Source organism: Anopheles gambiae, chromosome 3, assembly GCF_943734735.2.
Source record: "Anopheles gambiae chromosome 3, idAnoGambNW_F1_1, whole genome shotgun sequence".
Taxonomy (NCBI): domain Eukaryota; kingdom Metazoa; phylum Arthropoda; class Insecta; order Diptera; family Culicidae; genus Anopheles; species Anopheles gambiae.
The window spans coordinates 49,004,437-49,025,130 of record NC_064602.1 but is presented as its reverse complement, the minus strand read 5'-3'; the positions used below and the strand labels follow the sequence as shown (position 1 = coordinate 49,025,130).

General features: G+C 43.5%; 5 protein-coding genes across 8 annotated transcripts; 1 reads left to right on the top strand and 4 right to left on the bottom strand.

The window, feature by feature from the left end:
* Positions 1 to 270: 270 nt before the first annotated feature.
* On the bottom strand, positions 271 to 2,316 carry LOC1279594 (dolichyl-diphosphooligosaccharide--protein glycosyltransferase subunit 1). Its single transcript, XM_319348.5, has 2 exons — positions 1,500 to 2,316; positions 271 to 1,423 (listed from the first exon to the last, which is right to left on the bottom strand). The coding sequence occupies exons 1-2, from the start codon at positions 2,074 to 2,076 to the stop codon at positions 621 to 623; spliced, it is 1,380 nt and encodes a 459-aa protein (XP_319348.4). The 5' UTR covers positions 2,077 to 2,316; the 3' UTR covers positions 271 to 620.
* Positions 2,317 to 3,063: 747 nt separating this feature from the next.
* On the bottom strand, positions 3,064 to 5,467 carry LOC1279593 (small ribosomal subunit protein RACK1). Its single transcript, XM_319347.5, has 3 exons — positions 5,207 to 5,467; positions 4,826 to 5,034; positions 3,064 to 3,796 (listed from the first exon to the last, which is right to left on the bottom strand). The coding sequence occupies exons 1-3, from the start codon at positions 5,313 to 5,315 to the stop codon at positions 3,176 to 3,178; spliced, it is 939 nt and encodes a 312-aa protein (XP_319347.2). The 5' UTR covers positions 5,316 to 5,467; the 3' UTR covers positions 3,064 to 3,175.
* A 1,177-nt stretch (positions 5,468 to 6,644) lies between these two features.
* Positions 6,645 to 13,131, top strand: LOC1279592 (serine/threonine-protein phosphatase PP2A). The gene is made up of 5 exons (XM_319345.5): positions 6,645 to 6,976; positions 10,355 to 10,564; positions 10,638 to 10,991; positions 11,083 to 11,273; positions 11,376 to 13,131. Exons 1-5 carry the CDS (start codon positions 6,875 to 6,877, stop codon positions 11,446 to 11,448), a joined length of 930 nt encoding a protein of 309 aa, XP_319345.3. The 5' UTR covers positions 6,645 to 6,874; the 3' UTR covers positions 11,449 to 13,131.
* Positions 13,132 to 15,192: 2,061 nt separating this feature from the next.
* On the bottom strand, positions 15,193 to 15,826 carry LOC133393987 (uncharacterized). Its single transcript, XM_061661835.1, has 2 exons — positions 15,580 to 15,826; positions 15,193 to 15,505 (listed from the first exon to the last, which is right to left on the bottom strand). The coding sequence occupies exons 1-2, from the start codon at positions 15,659 to 15,661 to the stop codon at positions 15,276 to 15,278; spliced, it is 312 nt and encodes a 103-aa protein (XP_061517819.1). The 5' UTR covers positions 15,662 to 15,826; the 3' UTR covers positions 15,193 to 15,275.
* A 143-nt stretch (positions 15,827 to 15,969) lies between these two features.
* Positions 15,970 to 19,746, bottom strand: LOC1279591 (tudor and KH domain-containing protein homolog). Of its 4 annotated transcripts, none has more exons than XM_319344.5 (3): positions 19,435 to 19,746; positions 17,422 to 18,714; positions 15,970 to 17,338 (listed from the first exon to the last, which is right to left on the bottom strand). In XM_319344.5, the coding sequence occupies exons 2-3, from the start codon at positions 18,668 to 18,670 to the stop codon at positions 16,890 to 16,892; spliced, it is 1,698 nt and encodes a 565-aa protein (XP_319344.5). In that variant the 5' UTR covers positions 18,671 to 18,714; positions 19,435 to 19,746; the 3' UTR covers positions 15,970 to 16,889. The 4 variants fall into 4 exon arrangements, with proteins under 4 accessions (XP_319344.5, XP_061517818.1, XP_061517816.1 ...); XM_061661834.1 differs by lacking the exon at positions 19,435 to 19,746 and adding an exon at positions 19,176 to 19,423; XM_061661832.1 differs by lacking the exon at positions 19,435 to 19,746 and adding an exon at positions 19,099 to 19,353.
* Positions 19,747 to 20,694: the final 948 nt, after the last annotated feature.

Sequence of the window (20,694 nt, the reverse complement as noted above, 5' to 3'; positions counted from 1 at the left end):
ACTGGTGGACTGACACGGGTTCACTATAAATAAGATTATGTTTTCCACGACGTTTGCCGAAAGCGCCAATTTTCTTTTTTTTTTCTTTATTGTCACGCCAAACGGGAGAGTTTTTGGAATTGACGGATTACGATATCATCTGTTCATGTTTAATTAAGCCATTGTGGATCATTTCCGTTTTGTGTAGCTTCTTTTCGTTCTCAATACAAAGCTTCTACAATTATCTATTTCTTTCAAGCGATTTAAAAACAATTCATTAAATCGTTCGAGTTTATTGTTTTTTCCTTTTTATTTCTCTGCCATGTACTGTTTGTGTGTAGAGGCGCAACTAGTTAGCAGAACGCAATTGGAATATTTGCTGCTCGCGCGATCAGTTCAGTACAACGAGCGCTAGTGCTAGCGGTTCTGAAATGCAAACGTTGAAACACGTGATTACTTTACTTTTCTCCATGCGCTTTTGGTGGTAGCGTCCATTTGAGAAGGACCAATTAAAACATAAGACACGTGTAACCAAGAAGGCCATGGATGGAATAGCGGACCAATTTCACAGAGAAAAGAGAATGTGCAATAAAAGTAAAGAAGAAGGAGATGAAAGTTGGGTTATTTCATCGACCGCCTACTTAGTCTTTGTGTTGATGTGGCTCTTTGTCCTTGATAATGGAAAAGTCCAGCCGCATCCAGATGATCACGAACAAGAACAGCACATACAGGAAGCCCACCACCAGCAACGGTTCCTGCAGCATCATGACGCGTGAAAAGTTGTACTTAAGATTAAAGTCGTTGATGTGATTTTCGACCAGATTGCGCTTGCTGAAGGAAATCACCGGACGGCCGAATGTGTCCAGGTAAGTGTAGTGCAGCGTATCCGGGTGCCGTTGGATTGAGTAAGGCGCGATCAGCTTAATGTTGTTGGCACCCTCGGGCAGGATAACCTTCGTCACGACCTCGTCGATCATCATGTCGTCAAAGATGTGATCGATCACGCGCATCTTCAGCAGGAAGTTGTCGCCGTTCTGGAACAGGTATTCGAAGCTCGGCACATTGTAACCGAGCGTGTAGTGGGTGCGCCAGCCGCCGAACAGGGGGAACCGTGGGCGAAGATCCAGCTCGACCGCATCCTTCAGTGTGCGCAGGGCGGAGGTGGAGATGTTGCCATTGGTGTCACGGTAGTAAACGCCGGTGGCCGAGGCCGGCAGAAGCGTTTTGTACGATTTCACGCTGGGCTGGTTCGAGCGGGCATCCTTCTGGTAGTCGTAGCGTGAGAACGCCCCCTTCAGCGTGGCTCCCGAGTGGACGATATCGATCGTTTCCTCCACGGCAATGTTGCCCCAGTGCGATACCTCAATAGTACGCTCCAGCCGGGTCACGGTGAGGAATGGAGTAAAGTTTTCGAAGTGAATCGTCATCGGTTCGTGGGAGAAAGCTGCAATTGATAACATCGGGCAAACGTTAACACACTTACAACAAATGGTCTTGTGATGGTGATCCCGCATTCATACCTGCCACGTTATCGTACGGTCCGTACGTAACAGTGCTGTCCGATTGGGCGCTCGGCTTGAACTGGGTGTAGCTTTCCACATTGCGGGAGCTTAGATGGACCGTCGTTTTCTGCGTCACCGTCGGGTACGGAGAGTAGAAGTAAACGTTGCCAAAGTACTGCACCAGCTGCCGCTCGCTTTGGGTGATGGACGAAGGGAACGGCTTGAGCGATTTCGTGAACACCGTCTCGATGTATACGACTGGGTTCGATGCACCGGCCGGCAGGGTCATGCTGAACGTCACCCCCTTCGGGGTGGTGGTTTCCGTGAGCTTCAGCTCCTTCTTGGAGGAATCCTTCGCTGAGATGAAGGACAACTTCTCTCGGTCCACTTCCGGCACAACGAACAGGTAAGTGCTGATGGGCAGCTTCGACTTGTGTTCTAGAGTTATTTTGTAGGAAATTTTCACCAATTGTGAGGTCAGATCTATTGTCCGATCGACGGCTCTGTTTTCTATCTCCATGTCAATTGCCGCTTGCACGAACGCGCCGGCAAGTACGGCAGCGAAGCCGCAAACAACAAGCACCAGTTTCACCATTTTTCCCCAGGAAAAGCGTGTTTCAGCAGCTAAACTTCTATCCGGCTTGCGCGAGTTGCTACGCTGCCTTTGCCAGTTTATCAATTTTGTGATTCTCTGCCCAGAATGCCGGAATCGTTCATCGCCTCGAGTGCGATACTGGAGATGGGATCGAATGCTTCGTTCACGCGAAGCCGGCCACGAATGTACGTTTTCAAGCCGGATTGACAATAGCGATATGGACACGCAAACCAAAACTGAAGTCTGTCAAACATGACGTGTATTTTTTTTGACGCATCTTTTCCATTTGGATTTTGCCATGTTGGCCGATAGGAGCGCAACGGGTCATGCAAAGGCAAACGATATTAGAAATATTTTTCTTCGTAATTTTATCTGAATATAGAAAGGCGCGAAATCCATCATGAAGTGAACCAGGTCTTTAAGAATTACGGAACTGATATTTCTCCCTCCCGTCTATCTGCACCGGTTTCCTTGGACTGATGGACGATGGTCTTTTTTTGGGGTAGCGCTAAAACGCGGAGCTTGTACACATTGCCCATATATGAATGGCTATTTTTGGCACGCATAAATTACATGTTCTAAAAACTATCTTAATCATTTAATAATAACAAATCGAAATTACATTCAAAGGGAAATCATTTTCGGTATGCGTACAAGCACAAGCGGAACATAAACGAATGTAAAACCAGGCTGGAGCAACGTATTTATTCTCAGTTTTCTATTTTTGGCCGAAAAATTTGTATCTAGTCTGAGACATCATTTTATTAATATTTGAGTGCATTTCATACAATTACCTCACTACTCTATCGAATGACGTATACGAGCAACAACTCTTTCAGAACTGCACTTGCACGATTATGCATTGATAATCGAGTTTCTTTTTAAAATAAAATATCAACATATGAAATGAATGTTTCTTTACTTTAAATATGTTATGTAAAACTAATTTGACCGAGCAATATCTTACATTAAAAACATCAAATGAAATTACATTTTCACGTTCCCGTTTATTACTTTCTTTGACAAAGAATGCAACGGATTTCTCCAATACTCACTTGAATGGAATCATTAATAAACCATCCAATGGACTCTCTTCGCCTTAACGAGCAGAGACCGACACCTGCCACACGCGAATAATGTTATCGGAGTAGCCAGCATACAGGGTCTGTCCATCGGTAGACCAGGCCAGCGACAAGCACTGTGGCGGATCGCCGTTCTTAGCCGGCTTCAGCTCCTCGACCATCGTCTTGGAGGCAAGATCCCAGATCTTGATCGACGGTCCGTAGGCGACGCACAGCCAGTAGCGGTTGGGCGAGAAGCACAGTGCGTTGATGATTTCATTGTGCTCCAGCGTATGCAGATGCTTGCCGTCGTTCAGATCCCACAAGAAGGCGCGGCAATCCTTACCACCGGACGTGCACAGCGAACCGTCGGGCGACACTGACACCGAGTTAAGGTATCCGTTGTGTCCGAGATGGTCGATCTTCAGCTTGCAGTTGGCCAGATTCCAAACCTTCACCACACGATCCCAACCAGCCGACACGATGATCGGGTTGGTGTGGTTCGGCGAGAATCGCACACACGACACCCAGTCGGAGTGTCCATCCTCCTGGATGGTGTACTTGCACTCGGCCAGAGTGTTCCACAGCTTGATCGTCTTGTCGCGCGATCCCGACACAATCTGACGGTTATCTACAGAGAAAGCAACCGAGAGCACGTCCTGCAATGAAAAAAAATTACATTAGCTTCGTACTAAATGGTAGCCAATCTGTAGTAGTCACCCAGACTACACAGCATAGACAACGTGACCGCTACATTAGAAAACATAGCTTTTACTATTTGATGTTGTCTCTCAACAAAGCTTTGCTCCAAATCTACCACATGGGGGCATGAACTGGAAAGGTGTGCTCTATCGAGAGGAAGTTTACTCTTGCACGCTCTATTAATAGAAGAACGCCATGCGACTCATAGATTAGTTAAATTGCATGGAGCTGGGATGTGCGTAACAGCAATACGATTGTACTGTATAAGGAGAAAGCAGTTTCTTGTAGCGGTCACATTTTCTATGATTTGAGTAATTGTGGTCATCAATCATCTAAATGTTTTTCGAAGAGTGCTTCAGTGCATATCTTACATTACTATTATCTACAGAAGGAAGACACATCCGCGACTGCAACGAATGCAGATAGTCTTCTGCTATAGATAATAGCCCTGCACGATATTGCAACGGTCGTATACCTCAACACAAGCAACCTTCTCGCATCCCTCACCGTATGGATGTACACGCCCGCCTCGGCATCCAAGGGTTGACGACCATTTGTGCTTGACTTGTCACACTAATAGGAATAGCACAACATATTTCTTCTGCCACGCATTGGCGCTTTGATACTATGCTTTTGGTTACTTTCTTCTGCCACGCATTGGCGCTTTGTAACTGAATTTTTGATTTTCAGCCTCGCATAGGCACAATAACGTATCATTTACAACAGAGCAGACCCTAGCCAGTTGAAAGAATATCGCACATGTTGCCAACAATTGTACAATTCAAACTATCTCGAATTACGGTACTTCAACATCCATTATTAACGGAGGTCTTATCAAGAAAGAATCCCTGATTACACCCATCGTTAAGAATCGATAGTTGGACTCAATAGCGAATCAAAACGATCGATCAACACTGCTTGCTCTGTTTTCGTGCGAAGTTGCCTTTGCTTGCCGGTGGCAAGCGTCATTAACTTAATTGTCACACCTTGGTATGGTCTTCAAAACGGCGGGTCGACTGACCAGCTGCCAGATCCCACAGTCGAAGAGTTTTGTCCCACGATCCGGACAGAGCGTAGTTGCCGTCGGAGGACAGCACTACATCGGAAATGAAGTGCGAGTGTCCGTACAGACGCTTCTGAGGAATGCCGTAGCTCAGCTCATCACGGGTCAATTTCCACACGATCAGCGTCTTGTCTGAAAAAATTACAATACATTTATTAGCCCACAGCCGAGCTTGGCGTTTCGCTACACATCCTTCCCTAGGGCAACACATTTGCTCGAATACATCAAATGTCGGTAATGCCACTGACGATGCCGCGTGTTGATGAAGCACATTTTGGAGGTTAGAATCACCTACAACACTTACCACGAGACGAAGACAGGATCATGTCCGGGTACTTCGGATTGGTGGCGATCTGCGTCACCCATCCAGAGTGGCCAAGAAGCTGGCCGCGCAGTTGCAGTGTTTCAGTCATTTTCGGTTCTATTCACAAATTTCACACTTTGCCAAGCGATTCGTTTTCGCGAGCAGCGAAATTCACGTCCGACCCGCACAAGATGGCGAAGAAAAGAACGTGAACAGGCCCGACCGCAGATGACACTGATGACAGTGCTCACAGAAATGTCATTTTCATCAGACGCTTCACACCAAGGGCGTTTCACAGGACAGCTAGTGAAATATTTCATGTACAAATGTGCTGCTCGTCAAACACATCACACAAAACATAAAATCAGTGTTTCACATTCATACGGACGTCACACGAGGCGTAAACTCAAAAAGTTTACGCTTGATTTGTATGGGAGAGCGTAAACTTCCTGTTAAAAGATTTCAGGGTTGTATGGCTGAAATTTAGTTTATGCCAAAGTTTACGCTTCGTGTGACGTCCGTATCAGACCCTTGTCTGTGCTCCATCGCATGCGATTTTATCGCATGTGCTGTCAAACGCTTTTTCGTATAATATTGAGATTATTTGGATGATTTTAATAATATAACGATTATGAAAAATTAAGTTGAGATTGTTCCTACAAAACACCACACATTTAGTTTGAAAGATAAAATCGGATGCGGCGTCCGACGAAATCAAAAATGTTTGATTCCGTCGTACGACAAAATCGCACGTCCGACGTTATCTGTCAAATCCCATATAAAATTTTGACAGGCCTTCCGATAAAATCGCATCCGATGGAGCACAGACACGGGCCTCAACAAGCATTTTACAACATAGATTAACAATCGATAGAAAAATACTGATGGGCCACCATTTAGTTAATTTACTATAATTATCATTGAAACACGCGTAATAATGTTCTTTCGGCTCTTAAGGATTTGAAAAAAGCCACTTCAATAGATTATTACAAATATTTACTGATTTCATTTATATAAATATATTTTTCTGCAAATACCTGCAAGATTTTTCTAAAGAAAAGTATAATAACAATGTGATGAGAAACTCAGCAATTATAACGAAAACATTTTTGTAAAATTTACTAAACATTAAAAATAATTTTAGTACATGATTGCACTATTTCACAGTTTTTAACTTTTGTTCTTTGAATAAGAAGGATGTAAGTAAGTGAAATTTTATGACTATTTAGCAACCCAACAACAACTTCAACAACCAAACTTTATCCAAAATCGTCAACAAAACAACAACAACAACCAAAATTATCCACAAAAAAACGTATTCTGTGGCACCGCTATTTTAGAGTCAAGATGATGCTTTCGGAACGCATTTACCGCGCAACTAGAGAGCAGATTGTATTTGCTCTTCCTGTGCATAGCAATTGACTGTCAAAAACACAATGGCGTCTTATGTCAATACATGACCCTACGGTCGTACATGCACCAACCTTACCCCAAGTTACAGTGGAGCAAAACGCAGCGTCGGCCATTTTGTTAGAAAGAAGTGTGCTTCGCAGTCGCAAAGATCCGAAATTCGCATGAATTTCGGGACCAACACGGGCCAATCGGTTGCAAACTAGTGAAAAAACGCGTGATTGAGACTCTTTGAACGATTTCAGCATACCGATTAGGATGGAGGATAAGGCTATGCTTAAAGATTTAGACCAATGGATCGAGCAACTGAACGAGTGCAAACAATTGACCGAATCGCAAGTGAAAATTCTGTGTGATAAGGTAGGCAGCAAGACAACGATGATGATGATGACGATGGGCGCAGTGGACGCGGTGAACCATACCCATGAATAGTGTAGAATTGTGTGCTAGAAAGAGGATTTGCGAAGGAAAGGCGGAGATTTTAGGTCTGCTCATCTGCGCTTGACAGTGATCTAATATCGTCGATGGCATAGCGAGTGGGTTACGCCAAGGGAAAAGTGTCTCGAAATTCAATATTTGCTTCCACCATAAAAGGGGCATCGCCGTTTTCGCTCGCAGGATGTGAGAATGTAGTGATCTTTGTGCGTGAGCTGATGACCTCTTGCCATTTGCAATTGGCTCTAGATTTCTTATCGTGTATATTAACGGCAGTAGGAAATGCAAAAAGTGACAAGAATCCGCATAAAATTCAATCGTGTCCTTCAGAGATCAAGAACATCCGCCAGCCGCAAAAAAAATGCGAGCGGTTGTGTGAGCGAGAGGGATTGAAAGATCGATAGCAGAAACAAGCAAAGCCGCTATACACCTGAGTGAGACGACGGCGCACAAGCCGCAAGAGTGAGAAAGCTGGATTGCTGGAAAAGTTTTGCAACTTAACGGCACTCTAGGCAGCTCACGGAAGTCCTCCCGTGACGGAAAATCGGCGCAGAAAAAGGCAACTTTCTCGCCACATCTCGATACTTTCGATAAAGTGTTGTTCATTGTGCGTTCTTTATTTGGGGGAAAAATGGAGATTTTTTGAAGCACGGCCTCCATGCAAACCCCCTATGCAAAGGAATGCTACGTTAGGATGAGTGAATAAGATATCGCGTATGCGTGTGTCTATGTTTATGTGTGTGTTTGTGAGGGCGTATGTAAGATCCATTGTCGCGTCAGAGTCCTCCATCAAATTTGCCCTATTGGTCACGAGTTAAACGGCGAAAAGGAAGTTTTATCAATCGCGCGCTGTACGAGCGTTATTGTTGGCCGTATAAATATGGAGAAAATTAAAAGATAATTAAGAGCCGCCCTGCTCTATGTGCAATCGGCAATTATTAGCCGTAAAGTTTTGCTAGCGACTCACGCACGCACAAACACACACACATACACCGATTCTACGGTCAATGAGTCACAGCACTGTTGCCGATGGTACAAGTTGATGATGACGATGACGATTGGAAAGGATGCATATGTGTGCGTGAGCTTTCAACTGCCGCATGCATTTTGAAACTTCACCGCGTATTGAAAATATTTGAAAATTTTAAAATGCGTTAAGTCTTATTTACATTCGCTGAACAGCAGTTTTGTAAAGCTCACTCTACAACTCCTATCCAAAGAAGAGTTGAAAAACGTGAGTTGTGCAGCAAATTAGTGTGACTTGAAAGCTTTATCTTATCTGTACAATGTTAATGTTTTAATCAGCGCACAAGTCTCTGCTGGATCTGATGATGATGACGATGATGATGAAGTGTAAGCCTAAATGAAAAAGCTGTAGGTATTGGGAGCGCAGGTACTTAAACGCTGTGAATTTATTGTTCTTCATTTATAATCAAACTGCTGAAATGGGAAACGATTTACAATACTTAATTTGAACGACACCACACATCGAACCATAGTCACATTTGTACTGTGATTTGCAATTAAAATTCTGCACAAGTACAGCGGCTGATTGGATAACAATTACGCACCAGGAACCAATATTTTTTGCTTATCAATTGATGAGAAAATGTTATTGCGTCGACCCGAAATTTAGCCAGTAAAACTCAAAACACGAATATCACACATACACACTCAGTCAAACTGCGTCTGGCAGTCCTTCAAGTCTGTGAAGTCTATTTTTAGATGCAATAGCTCACATCACTTCCCCCTATCATCCTCTGACCCACCGTAACCGTAACCAGGGTCCGGTACTTGCGGCAGAGTTTAGAGATAGGCCGCGCAAACAAGACTTTTCGTGGACACCTATTTCACCGGTTCAAGATCTTGGCACTGGCACAAAAACAGTGTGCTTCCGTTTGATCCGATCCGATCCGGTGCAGCGCGACGCACCACCGGCTTCGTTTGTGTGTTACCTTGTCTCAGTTGTGGCCTACGCCGTACCGCACTTAGCTGGCCACCACCGGTTGAATGAACGACCGGTGCCACACTTCCGGTTGTAGGTAGGATGGCACAGGTGCATGAAGATTCGTTTTGTTTCTGTCTCATCATAAGGTCTCTGACAAAAAATGGCCGTCTGCAGGGCCGGTCATATTCCCCATTCAGCTTAGAAGTGCTGTCACTTCCTGCGATGAAAAACGAATATTCGTTATGGTCGATAGAGTTCATAATGAGGTTGAATTGTTGTTACCCTTTCTGTGTATCCTCATTGAACTTAGCTTCCCCGAGTGGCGAAGGATCGGATCGAGGGGATTGAATGCGAATGCCAGTTCAAATGTCATTGGCAAGCTGCCTTGGCGCTAAAGGATTACACCAGATACTACTAGATTCACTACTATTTGCAATGCAGTAACTTATCTGCACTGTTTGTATTGTGTGGCGAGATCTGGCAATCATCCGTGTTCGGTCTGTAAATAGTCAGTGGCAGCGAATGGACACATCATCTGCCAGTGTGTGTGTGTGTCTGTATGAATGACCGAATAGTATATTTTTATTATTTCCTTCATTCACTACATCTCGGTCGCTCCATGCGTGACCGTATCGATCTGCCACCGAAAAAAAGCGACTGATGTGTGTATTGATATCATGAGTAATACATGCGCTTCGTCAGAACTTGGTATTATGAAAACCAGTTTGATCTTGTTTAAAATTAATTGTTTCGAACTATAGTCCTATCGACAACAGCAAGTACTTGGGAGTTTATTAAGATCGTAGGTAGAGAGAGAGTATTGCGCTTAAAATTGTACGCACATAACATTACACGATGACGGATCCGAGTCAGTGACAATGTTGTTGTATAATGTTTATTTTTGCTTGTCCTCGAATAAAAATCCTCGTCTGGAAAATCATTGATAGAAGCAAGGATTACATTTCATCATTACACTGATAAGGTGGTGAGTGTGGGTACAAGTGCGTGAGATGAATAGTACACGATGATTGAAGTAATTTGAACAGATTAGTGAAGCAAATATTTAAATGGAATTAAAATAATAAAATTACTCGTCATTAATGACGTACGCGCAGTAGCTGCTGTGATTCACAACAATATATTTAGTTGTTATCAGGTTGTTTGTCATTCTTGATATGTTATCTAGGCATTAAATATTGCCCTGCTTAATTCGATATAGCCGATATGGCAGCAGCAATGAGTATGTGAAAAGAGGATAGGAAAGAAATTTATTTATTTTGATGTACTTTCTTTGTGTCGGATTAACTCAGTTTAAAAATTAACCTAATTGGGTTTCTTTCTTTCTCTCTCCTCAGGCGAAGGAAATTCTATCGAAGGAGTCCAACGTACAAGAGGTAAAATGCCCGGTTACAGTATGCGGAGACGTTCATGGACAGTTCCACGACCTGATGGAGCTGTTTCGGATAGGTGGACGATCGCCGGACACTAACTATCTGTTCATGGGCGATTACGTCGATCGTGGCTATTATTCGGTAGAAACCGTAACTCTGTTGGTAGCACTGAAGGTAAGCAAGGGCGCTGGGAATGCCAAACCTGGTTAGAGGAAGCTGTAGCTAAATAACTTCTTGTTTTACGCAGGTACGATATCGCGAAAGAATTACGATCCTTCGCGGTAATCACGAGTCTCGGCAAATTACGCAAGTTTACGGTTTCTACGACGAATGTCTGCGGAAGTACGGCAATCCGAATGTATGGAAGTTTTTTACGGATTTGTTCGACTACTTGCCGCTGACGGCTCTGGTAGATGGACAGATATTCTGCCTGCACGGAGGGCTTAGTCCATCGATCGATACGCTTGATCACATTCGAGCACTGGACAGACTTCAGGAGGTGCCACACGAAGGTCCCATGTGCGATCTGCTCTGGTCCGATCCGGATGACCGAGGCGGTTGGGGCATTTCTCCACGAGGTGCAGGCTACACATTTGGACAGGTGAGTGTGCAATGATGGATGGATAGTGTACTTAAGAAAAGTATCGAAAAGTGTATTGTAATGTGCTAATAATGTGTGATCGGTTTTTTAGGACATTTCGGAACTGTTCAATCACACAAATGGGCTGACATTAGTGTCCCGAGCGCATCAGTTAGTAATGGAAGGATACAATTGGTGCCACGATCGTAACGTGGTCACAATTTTCTCTGCACCGAACTACTGCTACCGTTGTGGAAATCAGGCAGCATTGATGGAACTGGACGATGCACTCAAGTTTTCATTGTAAGTATTAGTAGTATAGTGTAGCACACCATAGCACGGGGAAACCCAATCGGTGATGTATGGTTTGTGATGATTGTTTTTGTTTTGCTCCTTTCACAACAGCCTACAATTTGATCCAGCTCCGCGTCGTGGTGAACCACACGTAACCAGAAGAACGCCGGATTATTTCCTTTAAGAAGAATATCCTTATAATATGATGCTGAAGAAATAGCAGAAATAAACAAATTAAGCAGGTACACCACACACCGAGAGCGATTAAAAGTGAAAAGGGAGAAGGAGCCAGGCCAACACTAAAATGCATCAAGAAAGGTAGAAGAAGAGAAAAGGGCAAACATGTTAAGCAAACTTGGCGTAATGGTACAGAAGAAAAAATGACAGAACATACAGAAAAAGCAAGAAAAATAACGCGTAAAGTCTCGTACAACACATTTAAGCTTAATAATTACATCGTAATCCAATAACAAAAAAAAGAAATGGAAGATCTATTATTTAACAAAACGAGGGGAACATCCAAACAGAACGACAAGCGATTTTTTTTGCCAAGCAAATCAGCATTGTGTGAAGGTGGTGGTACTGATGAAGGAAGAAAAACAAAGGAAATAAAACAAATCCATCGCCCAATGTTTTCGCCAATGCGTTCGGGGACTCTACCATAACATCGGATAAATCAAGTACCAGCCGAACGGTGCAGCTGCAGGAAGGACAATTGAATGCAACTCAGTTCAATCGCATCGTTGGTCGACGTAAGCGGCGGATCCAAGAAGCAGGTTAACGAATGAAGTGTAGCCGAAGGTTTGGCTCGGTCGGGCTTGTTGAACTATTGTGCAGCTTATTTCTGACAAGAATTCCGCACAGTAAAAAAACTAAGGAGAGGAGAAACACAGTTTAATTTTCACACGCCACACGATTGATTTTCTAAACCGCCCCTCAATTGCAAGGGATTGGTAGAAACGGGGGAAAGGGTATGCATTAACAAAACCATCACCACCATCATGGTCATGAAATCCCGCTTGTTGTGTAGACGCGCGCGCGCTCGCTCGCTCGCTTGTCTGTATGTACGTGTGTGTGTGTGTTTGTGTAAAACATGCTGAGAAGACCGATTTGGTGGGCTTGCAAATGATCAATCAATAGAGAAAGAAGTTGCAAAGTGCACGCTGTGCTGTCCTGCGTTGCAACTAGACTGCATCCTTTTCGGATGATGAAACGTAAGAAGGAGGAGCAGGAGGAGAGGGAGGTTGAGGCGCAGTAGTTTTGAGAAGAGAAATGGGTGAACAGTAATACTACTCTACTACTACTACTGCTACTATTATTACTTAAGGTAAAGGCAAGGAAAGGAAGCAAAAAAGAATGATGTCGAAAAGTATCCGTCTGCTTGAGAAAGGGGAAACGAAACAGAGAGAGAGCGAGAGAGAGAAAGGAAAGCAAAAGAAAGGATTGGAAATGATGTGCACACTATATGAAAGTATTTGAAAGTCAGAAAGCGTAAGAACTCTACCCCCTCCCGTGTCTTTACACGTTGCTACCAACACGACGACCGGTACGTTATGATTCCCAATATCACTATTTTACTGGTTTCATATGTTACGTCCTGGTTCCGATATGTATTGTGCATTAGTAACCCCTTCCTCCCTCCCTCTCCATCCCACTAACAGTTAGAGAGCAAACAATGAGTAGCAGCAGGACCGAAACGCGTACGCGTACACTGGAACGTCGGTGCGTCGGTGAACTTAACCGATTTTATGCTGAAAATAAGTAATATTTATTACTCATGGGACGCTGGGTCGTGGTAGTGTTTGCCGATTGAGCGCTGTATGGGCTTGAAGCTAGGATGTCACACAATAAACGTATGCAAATTATACACTTTTGTTACTTGTTTTCTCTCTCTCTTTCTCTCTCTTTCCTGTCGTGTATTGATTTCATATGGAGAATGAACACAGAATAATTATCGTAGTTCAGACTAAACCGAAGCATGACTTAAGTTTCGATAGTACGGGCACATTGACCGAAGTGTGAACAGCGAGCCGAACGAGAACTGCATTACCTTTGCTTACCTCGAGCTATGATAACACTCCGTAAGTTGGTGATTATCATTGACGAAACACACACACACACACACGCACCAAACCTACACAAACAACCTGCGGGCTTACGGGGAGGGCGTGTAATGCGTGCATGATATTATCATTGGTAAATCTACCGAACAGCTCTTATTCATCACCATCATTTGCAATAGCGCTTCGTTTGTTTAGATCGCTTACATGTTTGCCTTCTTTTTTCTCCTCATTCAATTTTGCTTTTTTATATTGTATGTAAGGGAGGGTACATGAGGAGGGAGGGGATTCGCCGCTACCACTGCGTGTGTATCGTGCGTAGCTCTGGACATGCAATTCGATTTCGATGCGTGAGAAATTATTGGATAGAAGAGAAAATGGGAAACACATTGAAAACCCTAATCAACGAGGTGCGTATTATTCGGGAAAGGAAACAAACAAACAATTGATTCCGTGTTATGTCTTATTGAGAGAGACAGAGAGATGCACCGGGAGCGGGGGAGCAAGCGTTAGCATCAGGGGGAGGTGTAATTCATACACAAATACATACACACCCAATCACGGCGGATAATACCGATACAATATTTGTAACAGCAAAAAAAAAGAGCATTCTACACATTTCGTTTTACTCTAGTGGATTTTACGTTAAATTGGAAGAATGGTTAATAACATTCGCTAGCTTCTCAGCATACATGCAACAAATAAAAAAACGTAACAAACGATGAAACAGAATTTGATCGTAGGCGGCTACTACTGCTACAACAATTACATCTCTTACTTCGGGCGATCCGGCACTACGGCTTCACACGCTCACGCCGATCTTATTAAAGTAAGCTTACAACGCGACTTGTTTGTATCAGATAGTAACCGAATATTCAGTCACACGGTCCCTGTTGCACCGGAGGCAGGTTCACTGTTCACAGATAGAACCATCGATCCTAAGGCTGCGGGATTTTACAAGAATCAGCACGTCTACCATTAGAACGGCTAGCTCGGCTGTGGTTCAAAATTTGTTCACTCGTCACCATGCATCCTTTGCATCTAACAGCAACAGCAGCAGCAGCATATCTATATTGTTTGCTTACATGTAATGTTGATTGGAGGAGTGATGGTTAAAATTTTAGTATTTATTTTTTATACCGTTTCTGGTAGAACTTACCGTTATGCTATACGTAGCGAGCTTGACTGAAACAGTTCAGATTCGCTTTGTCTCGTCTGCTCTCTCTTTCTATTACCAAATGCGTTGTGCTTAACGTATCTGAACACACTCTCGCCGTTTGATAATGGGCAGACACGTGGTAAATGTTTGGAGCTAATTATTCACAATGAAATTTGAATAATGCCAACCAAGGACTATCGTTGCATTTTTATGTTTCACCGATGGAGTGATATTTTTCTTCTTTGGCGCAATGCAACCGTTACAAGCCGAGGCCTGCCTGTACCACGTTGCAAAGACGTTTTGAAAAGCGTAGCAGGCGATGAGAAACAACAGGGGGGGTTGCTTATTAAAATCCTGAATATCTGATCCGTTTGGGTAGGAAGCTAGTAAAAACGGTATCGGATGCACAGTAATGAACGTTAACTAAGCCACAAACAAATGAAACATTTACCGCAAAACTATATACACCCCCCCCCCCCCCCCCCCCCCACACACACACACACACACACACACACACACACACACACACACACACACACACACACACACACCACAAAAACTTCATTTTGCATAATCCTCGTTCGTGTATGCCAGGCAGGAGAGAGGAAGTGAAGCATACAGGGAGAAGAGAGCAAAGAGAAAGAGAGCGCGCCCGCGAATGGTCAATGGAAATCCAATAAAATTTACGTTTTAAATAATAAAACAGTAGTATATCTTCTAGAGAGTGGAACGTATTGTATTAACAGTTTTTGAGTATTAATTTAAATGTTTTGTCCCTACTGCTACCTCCCATTACCGTCGTTCCTCGACGGGAAAGTTGGCATGCCACGTGAACGCACCGAGCGGTCCTGTTTGTGCACCGAAATCTACAAAATCGTCTCCAAATGCATCGACCTCGTGAAAGTTCAACCCACCGTTAGTGCGGCGAAGATCCTCCCTTTCCTCCTCACTGCCAGCAGCAACTCTTCCCTGGGCTGGACCAAGTTTGTCCGGTTGCCATTCACGGGTGTCGTCGTAATTACCTGTAAAAGAAATTGTAATGATATAATTAGTCGTACTAGTACCCTCACCAGAACCACATTCGTACGATTCTTACCATAATGGTCGTCGTGTACAATAATAGCATCGCACAGAATCACTAAACTACTGAAGAAAATTAAACATATTTTATCGTTCATCTCTTGCTGCTGCTTGTCCGTTAACCCGGTTGGTGCAAGCGCGTGCGATTGAATAAAAACGGTTTTAGTGTGGTATTTGGCTCTTATATTTACCGCCCTGCCGGAGTGTCATTCAAAGCGAAAGCGCCCTGTAAATGTACCTAATCGTTAAGCTAACGGAAGTTAATTTATTTTGCTTTACGCTTCATTTAGTAATTGAATCTTGCCTACCGCCAGCCGACCATTTGTGGCAAATGCATTATGCTCGTTCAGTTGCCTTCGTTCGTTGCCTTCAGCTTTCGGCCAAACGATTATATCACCACAAGAAACACGATGCAAACGATTGGTTTTATTGGTACACATTAACCAGTTGTATAAAGTTTTACATTTATTATAGTAATTTATCGTTTTTTTTTTCGAACATGAAAAACTTCAAATCTAAATGTGCGCTCGTTCATAAATGTAAATGCTTTTGAGCCCTTTATTACAAAAACAAACCCGACGACCGCAAACGGTAATGGTATTCTATTTTGTTTTTGTCCCTATTACACGGTTTTCCTCGCATCTCTTTTTTAGAACGGAATTTGGCACCACTTACACAACGTTATAAATATTTTCCATCTCGTATCGTGTTCTAGTCTGATTGTTTTTTTTTTGCTGACTTTTATCATTTTATCGTTTTCCTATTTATCTATTGCCTCACTAGGTATGATATTTTACAATTTTCTCCAACTTTGCGTTACACGCAACTCTCGTTCTAGAAACGACATCACAATTTGTTGTCTAGATTGTAGCTCGTTTTAATGCTTCTGCGCTCCATTTATCATTGATGATTGCAAGTGATTGTATAACGATGTCTATAATACATACAATTGCTCTTCTTACGTTGTCCTACAAAATGGGGTTCATTGACGAGTAAGATAACTTGCAATACCAACAACACTTACTAAGCAAAATAAAACTGCTCTATAATATAAGAAACGTTAAAACCAATTGCTATAAAACGACTGATTTAAAATGTAATATGATTTGTTCTTTTTGTTTTCTAAAGAGTACCAACTAAGCACGCATCCTTTCACAACACTAGCCTAAGTACAATGCGATCAATTGGATAGCAGGAACTAAAAAGGGCAAGCTAATCGCCTCAAACGAAACGACAGTGGAGTATGGAATAAAAATAAAATAAAAAAGTTCACCTATGTCTATTTGGTACACTTGTTCGATTGTGGGATTCCTTTACACATCTCGTTCAGTGCGCTCCATTGGCCAAACTTCTATAACGCACCGACTGTTGTGGTTGTTTCTGCTGCTGCTGCTGCTCAACCTTTGGGCTAGTTTGGCCCGTTCCATTGATATGCACCCCGGACGAAATTACCGTCGAGGCGGACGTACTGCTGGATGCGCTCACATCGTCTACCTTGTCAATGCTTGATGACTGTGAAGAGCTGCCATCTGTTCCATTCGTTAAACCCAACCGAAAGAGCTGGCTCCTTGAGAGTTCATCCAGCCGTTCGCTGCTAGCAGGACGGGCCAGGCCTTCTGCTATAAGCTGCTGGGCGATGTTGATTTGATCCATACCGTTGGGCGCCGTATCGTACAGTTCCACGCCTGGAATGGGTGAGGTTTCGCGACCGTGCAGTGGGCTCTTGCTGTTCCGGTAGGTAACAATTTTTGAAACAATTTTTTTCCACTGAGCCACTAGAATTGGAAGGTAACAACGGTACATGACAGTAAAAGTAAGAATTTGAATGAATCAGTGTAGCCACATGAGGCGCACTTACCATACGTTAGCTCTTCAAATCTGGTCACTGCAACCGGATCCCACTCTTCTTCTCCGGTAGCGGACGCGGGGGCAGGCATCAGATTGGATTGCTGGGTCGGTTCTACCCTGGCCAGGAAACATTCTATCGCCTGGAATCGTAATGCTAGGAAGTCGGGCTTGAGTTCGTACACTTCGTTCGGGTTCGTATACTGATTGTCGCCATAATCGACGAAAAACAGATCGAGCACCACCTCCCCTGGTTTGTATTCGTTCGGTAAGATGGCACTGATTTCGGTCCGATACCATTTGTTGTCTGCATTGAACTCGGCGGCCACTATCTGACCGAGGTAAGGTTTTCGAAGCCTATGAAGCTCGCGGTTCTGGTTCTGGTTGTAGTACTCGGTCATGCTTAGCACGAGCAGATCCAGCTCGGTCGACTGTGGTCCAACCAGCTGGACGTAGAATTTGCTCGGGGACACAATGGTCGATACAAATACTTCCATCTGACCAGCGGCAAAGCTGGAGGAGTTTCGTTTTTCGACGCATATTTTCGGTGAAGTCGCGTTCAGCTTCATCCCTCCGTCACTTGGTACCGGCGTTGGGGCAGAGCTTGTCGGGGGCGTCCTGATGCGGGGCTCTCGCGTCTGACGGGTTGGGTCGGCGAGCATTTTTTTGCTATCATGATCTTCCCGCACCTTCTGCGCAATGAGCTCCTTCGCTACCTTTATCTGGGAGGCAGTACCGGTTATCATGACCCGCCGTTCCGTTTCACTTCTAGCCCGACCTTCGAGCCACACTTTGGCCATTGATTTGCGACAAATTTCTTGCAGTTCATCTCCGCAGCGGCCAAGGATCTTTCCGCAGGCAGCCTGCGGTACAATCACCTCCTCCGTAATGGTTATGGGCCTTGACGTTTCCTTCAGTACCATTTCTTTCGCCTTCTCAACGGCAGCTTGCGATGGGCCCTGAATACGGCACAGCTGACTAGATTCATCGTGGTCAACGAAATAAATACTGGCTCCGGTAGATTGTTGAATGTGCTGCAACGTGTAGCCCTTGCGACCGATCACCAAAGGGATGAGACTGTTCGGTATGACAATTTCCGCCACAGGAGCGTCCTGTTTGGATGTACTTCTCGTAAAGAAATCCACCAAATCACCAGTCGCGTTCGATCGCCTTTTCTTAAACAGCATGTACAAGTAGGCTCCACTAGCTCCAAGCAAAGACAATCCCAGGATGAGCGGGATTGCTGGAGCTGATGGCTTCATCTTGCTGTCACCAATGGATACCGCCAAGCACGATCAAGAAAATCCTGCAGGGAAAAGGTGGTGGTAATATAAATGATTGTATGTAAAAATAGATTCTATTATCTGACGTCAAAAGCCGCCTAACTGTAATGGTTCCGGTAGAAAGACTGAAGACGTTATAAAAATTGATCTCTACATTTCAGATGCAACTTGAACGTGAGTGATATTTAAGACTCGTAATGACTGAAAGCGTTGGATTGGAACGACACCGGCCTCAGAACCGAATCATGCGAAAAGGCTAAGCCAAGTGATATTTACCATGCCTCCTCAATGCCATCTCATATGTCAACCTTCGTTTTTTTTTGTAAACCATTTCGACTAATAATAGAGATATGACATAATAATGTTGGATACGAATAGTGCGCAAGTGGGTAAGTAAATCACTTCACCTGATGTAAATTAACAGCACAGTTGTAAGCCTCTCATTATGTAAGGGGCGACCGAACACGGAAAGAAAATGACTCACTTTTTCCAGCTACTTTGCATGCTGTTAAAAATGCTTGATGGCAAACTCTATTTGTTTATATTACGATGACCATAAAAGCCAATGCACACCGCGTTTGAATCGGAAAGTTTCCAAGTACACACAAAAAAATACAAATACTACGTGTCCTTGAACTTGGCGGGCAGCTTGCAAGACCGCCTAATATTGAATATTTCTTCACACTGAAGGCCTGATTGCAAACGCTTATACCGGAATTCATTACACCGTTCTTAATACTTACAGCTGTATTTACTCCAAGGAATAGAATTTTCGATAGTTTTGAAGCAAAACAATTCAGTTGTTGCTGAAGTTCACATCAAGGTAGCCAATGTCTCCGGGAGTGTCACAAACATAGAACAGAGCGATCAGTAATAATTCTGCATGATTTGTGCTGCTTCCCGGTTCTCTGAAACGGCGGAATCGTAGTACAATTAAAATTCGGCAACTTTGTTCGTAAAATTTGCTCCGAAACGTGAATTAACAACGCGCTTTGCAATAGTATGCACATGTATCTGTCAAAAATTACAGTCATCGTCAAGAAAAAGCTTGCTAAGCAATGAGCAATGAATCGTCGTCAAGAAGCTTGGTGCGAGTTTATGTAATTTTTGTGTGTAGTGTTTTACTTTGTGCAAGATAAAGAAAAATATTTATTTCATGGGTGAATGAAGGCATAAAAAATCAATGTATTAAACAAGAAAACTAGCTGCTGCGTAATTTTTGAACAGCCTGTAAAGCAACGGAACCCAGTTGACAGTGACAAAAAAAAACTTATCGTTTTGCTGTCAAACAAACAGCTGACAAAGGTAGTGATGGGCAAAAATACGAAATGTACCGGATTGGTTTAGGAGCACGCATCAGGTATGATTTTTTATACACAAACTCGTTCTAAAAAATGATCATAACTTTTTATGTGAAGCAAAATTTCTTTCTTCTTATTTTTGGCTCAACAGCCGTTGTCGGTCAAGGCCTGCCTCTGTACCACTTATGGAGTAGGTTTTCAATGACTTTTGGATTACCCCCCCCCCCCCCTGCCCTAAGCAGGATAATCAGTCCTACGTATGGCGGCACGGTCTATTTGGGGCTTGAACCCATGACGGGCATGTTGTTAAGTCGTACGAGATGAAGACGAATTTAATTGATTTTTTTTTCAATAATCGACACATTACTTCTGCGTTATGGGTCATCCATCAATTACGTATTGCATTCCGTTACTGCGACGATCGCAGTGGCACGCATTCGATTGTAAAGGCACGTATTTGACGATAGTGACACAGTTGATTTCACAGGACTTTTTCTGAATTCCCTTAAACTGGTGCACTCTACACTCTAAACAGAAGAAGGTGCACTCTAAGGGAAGTTTAAGGCTCCAGTTTAAGGCAATTTGCTCGAATTCCCAGTTGTAATGTCAATACATTTCCTTTCAAACCCAATTCGTTTGAAACAAACTGGAAATGGAGAAAATAAAGGGCTAACTCTTTTTCCGCCAGAGTTGATCATTGGT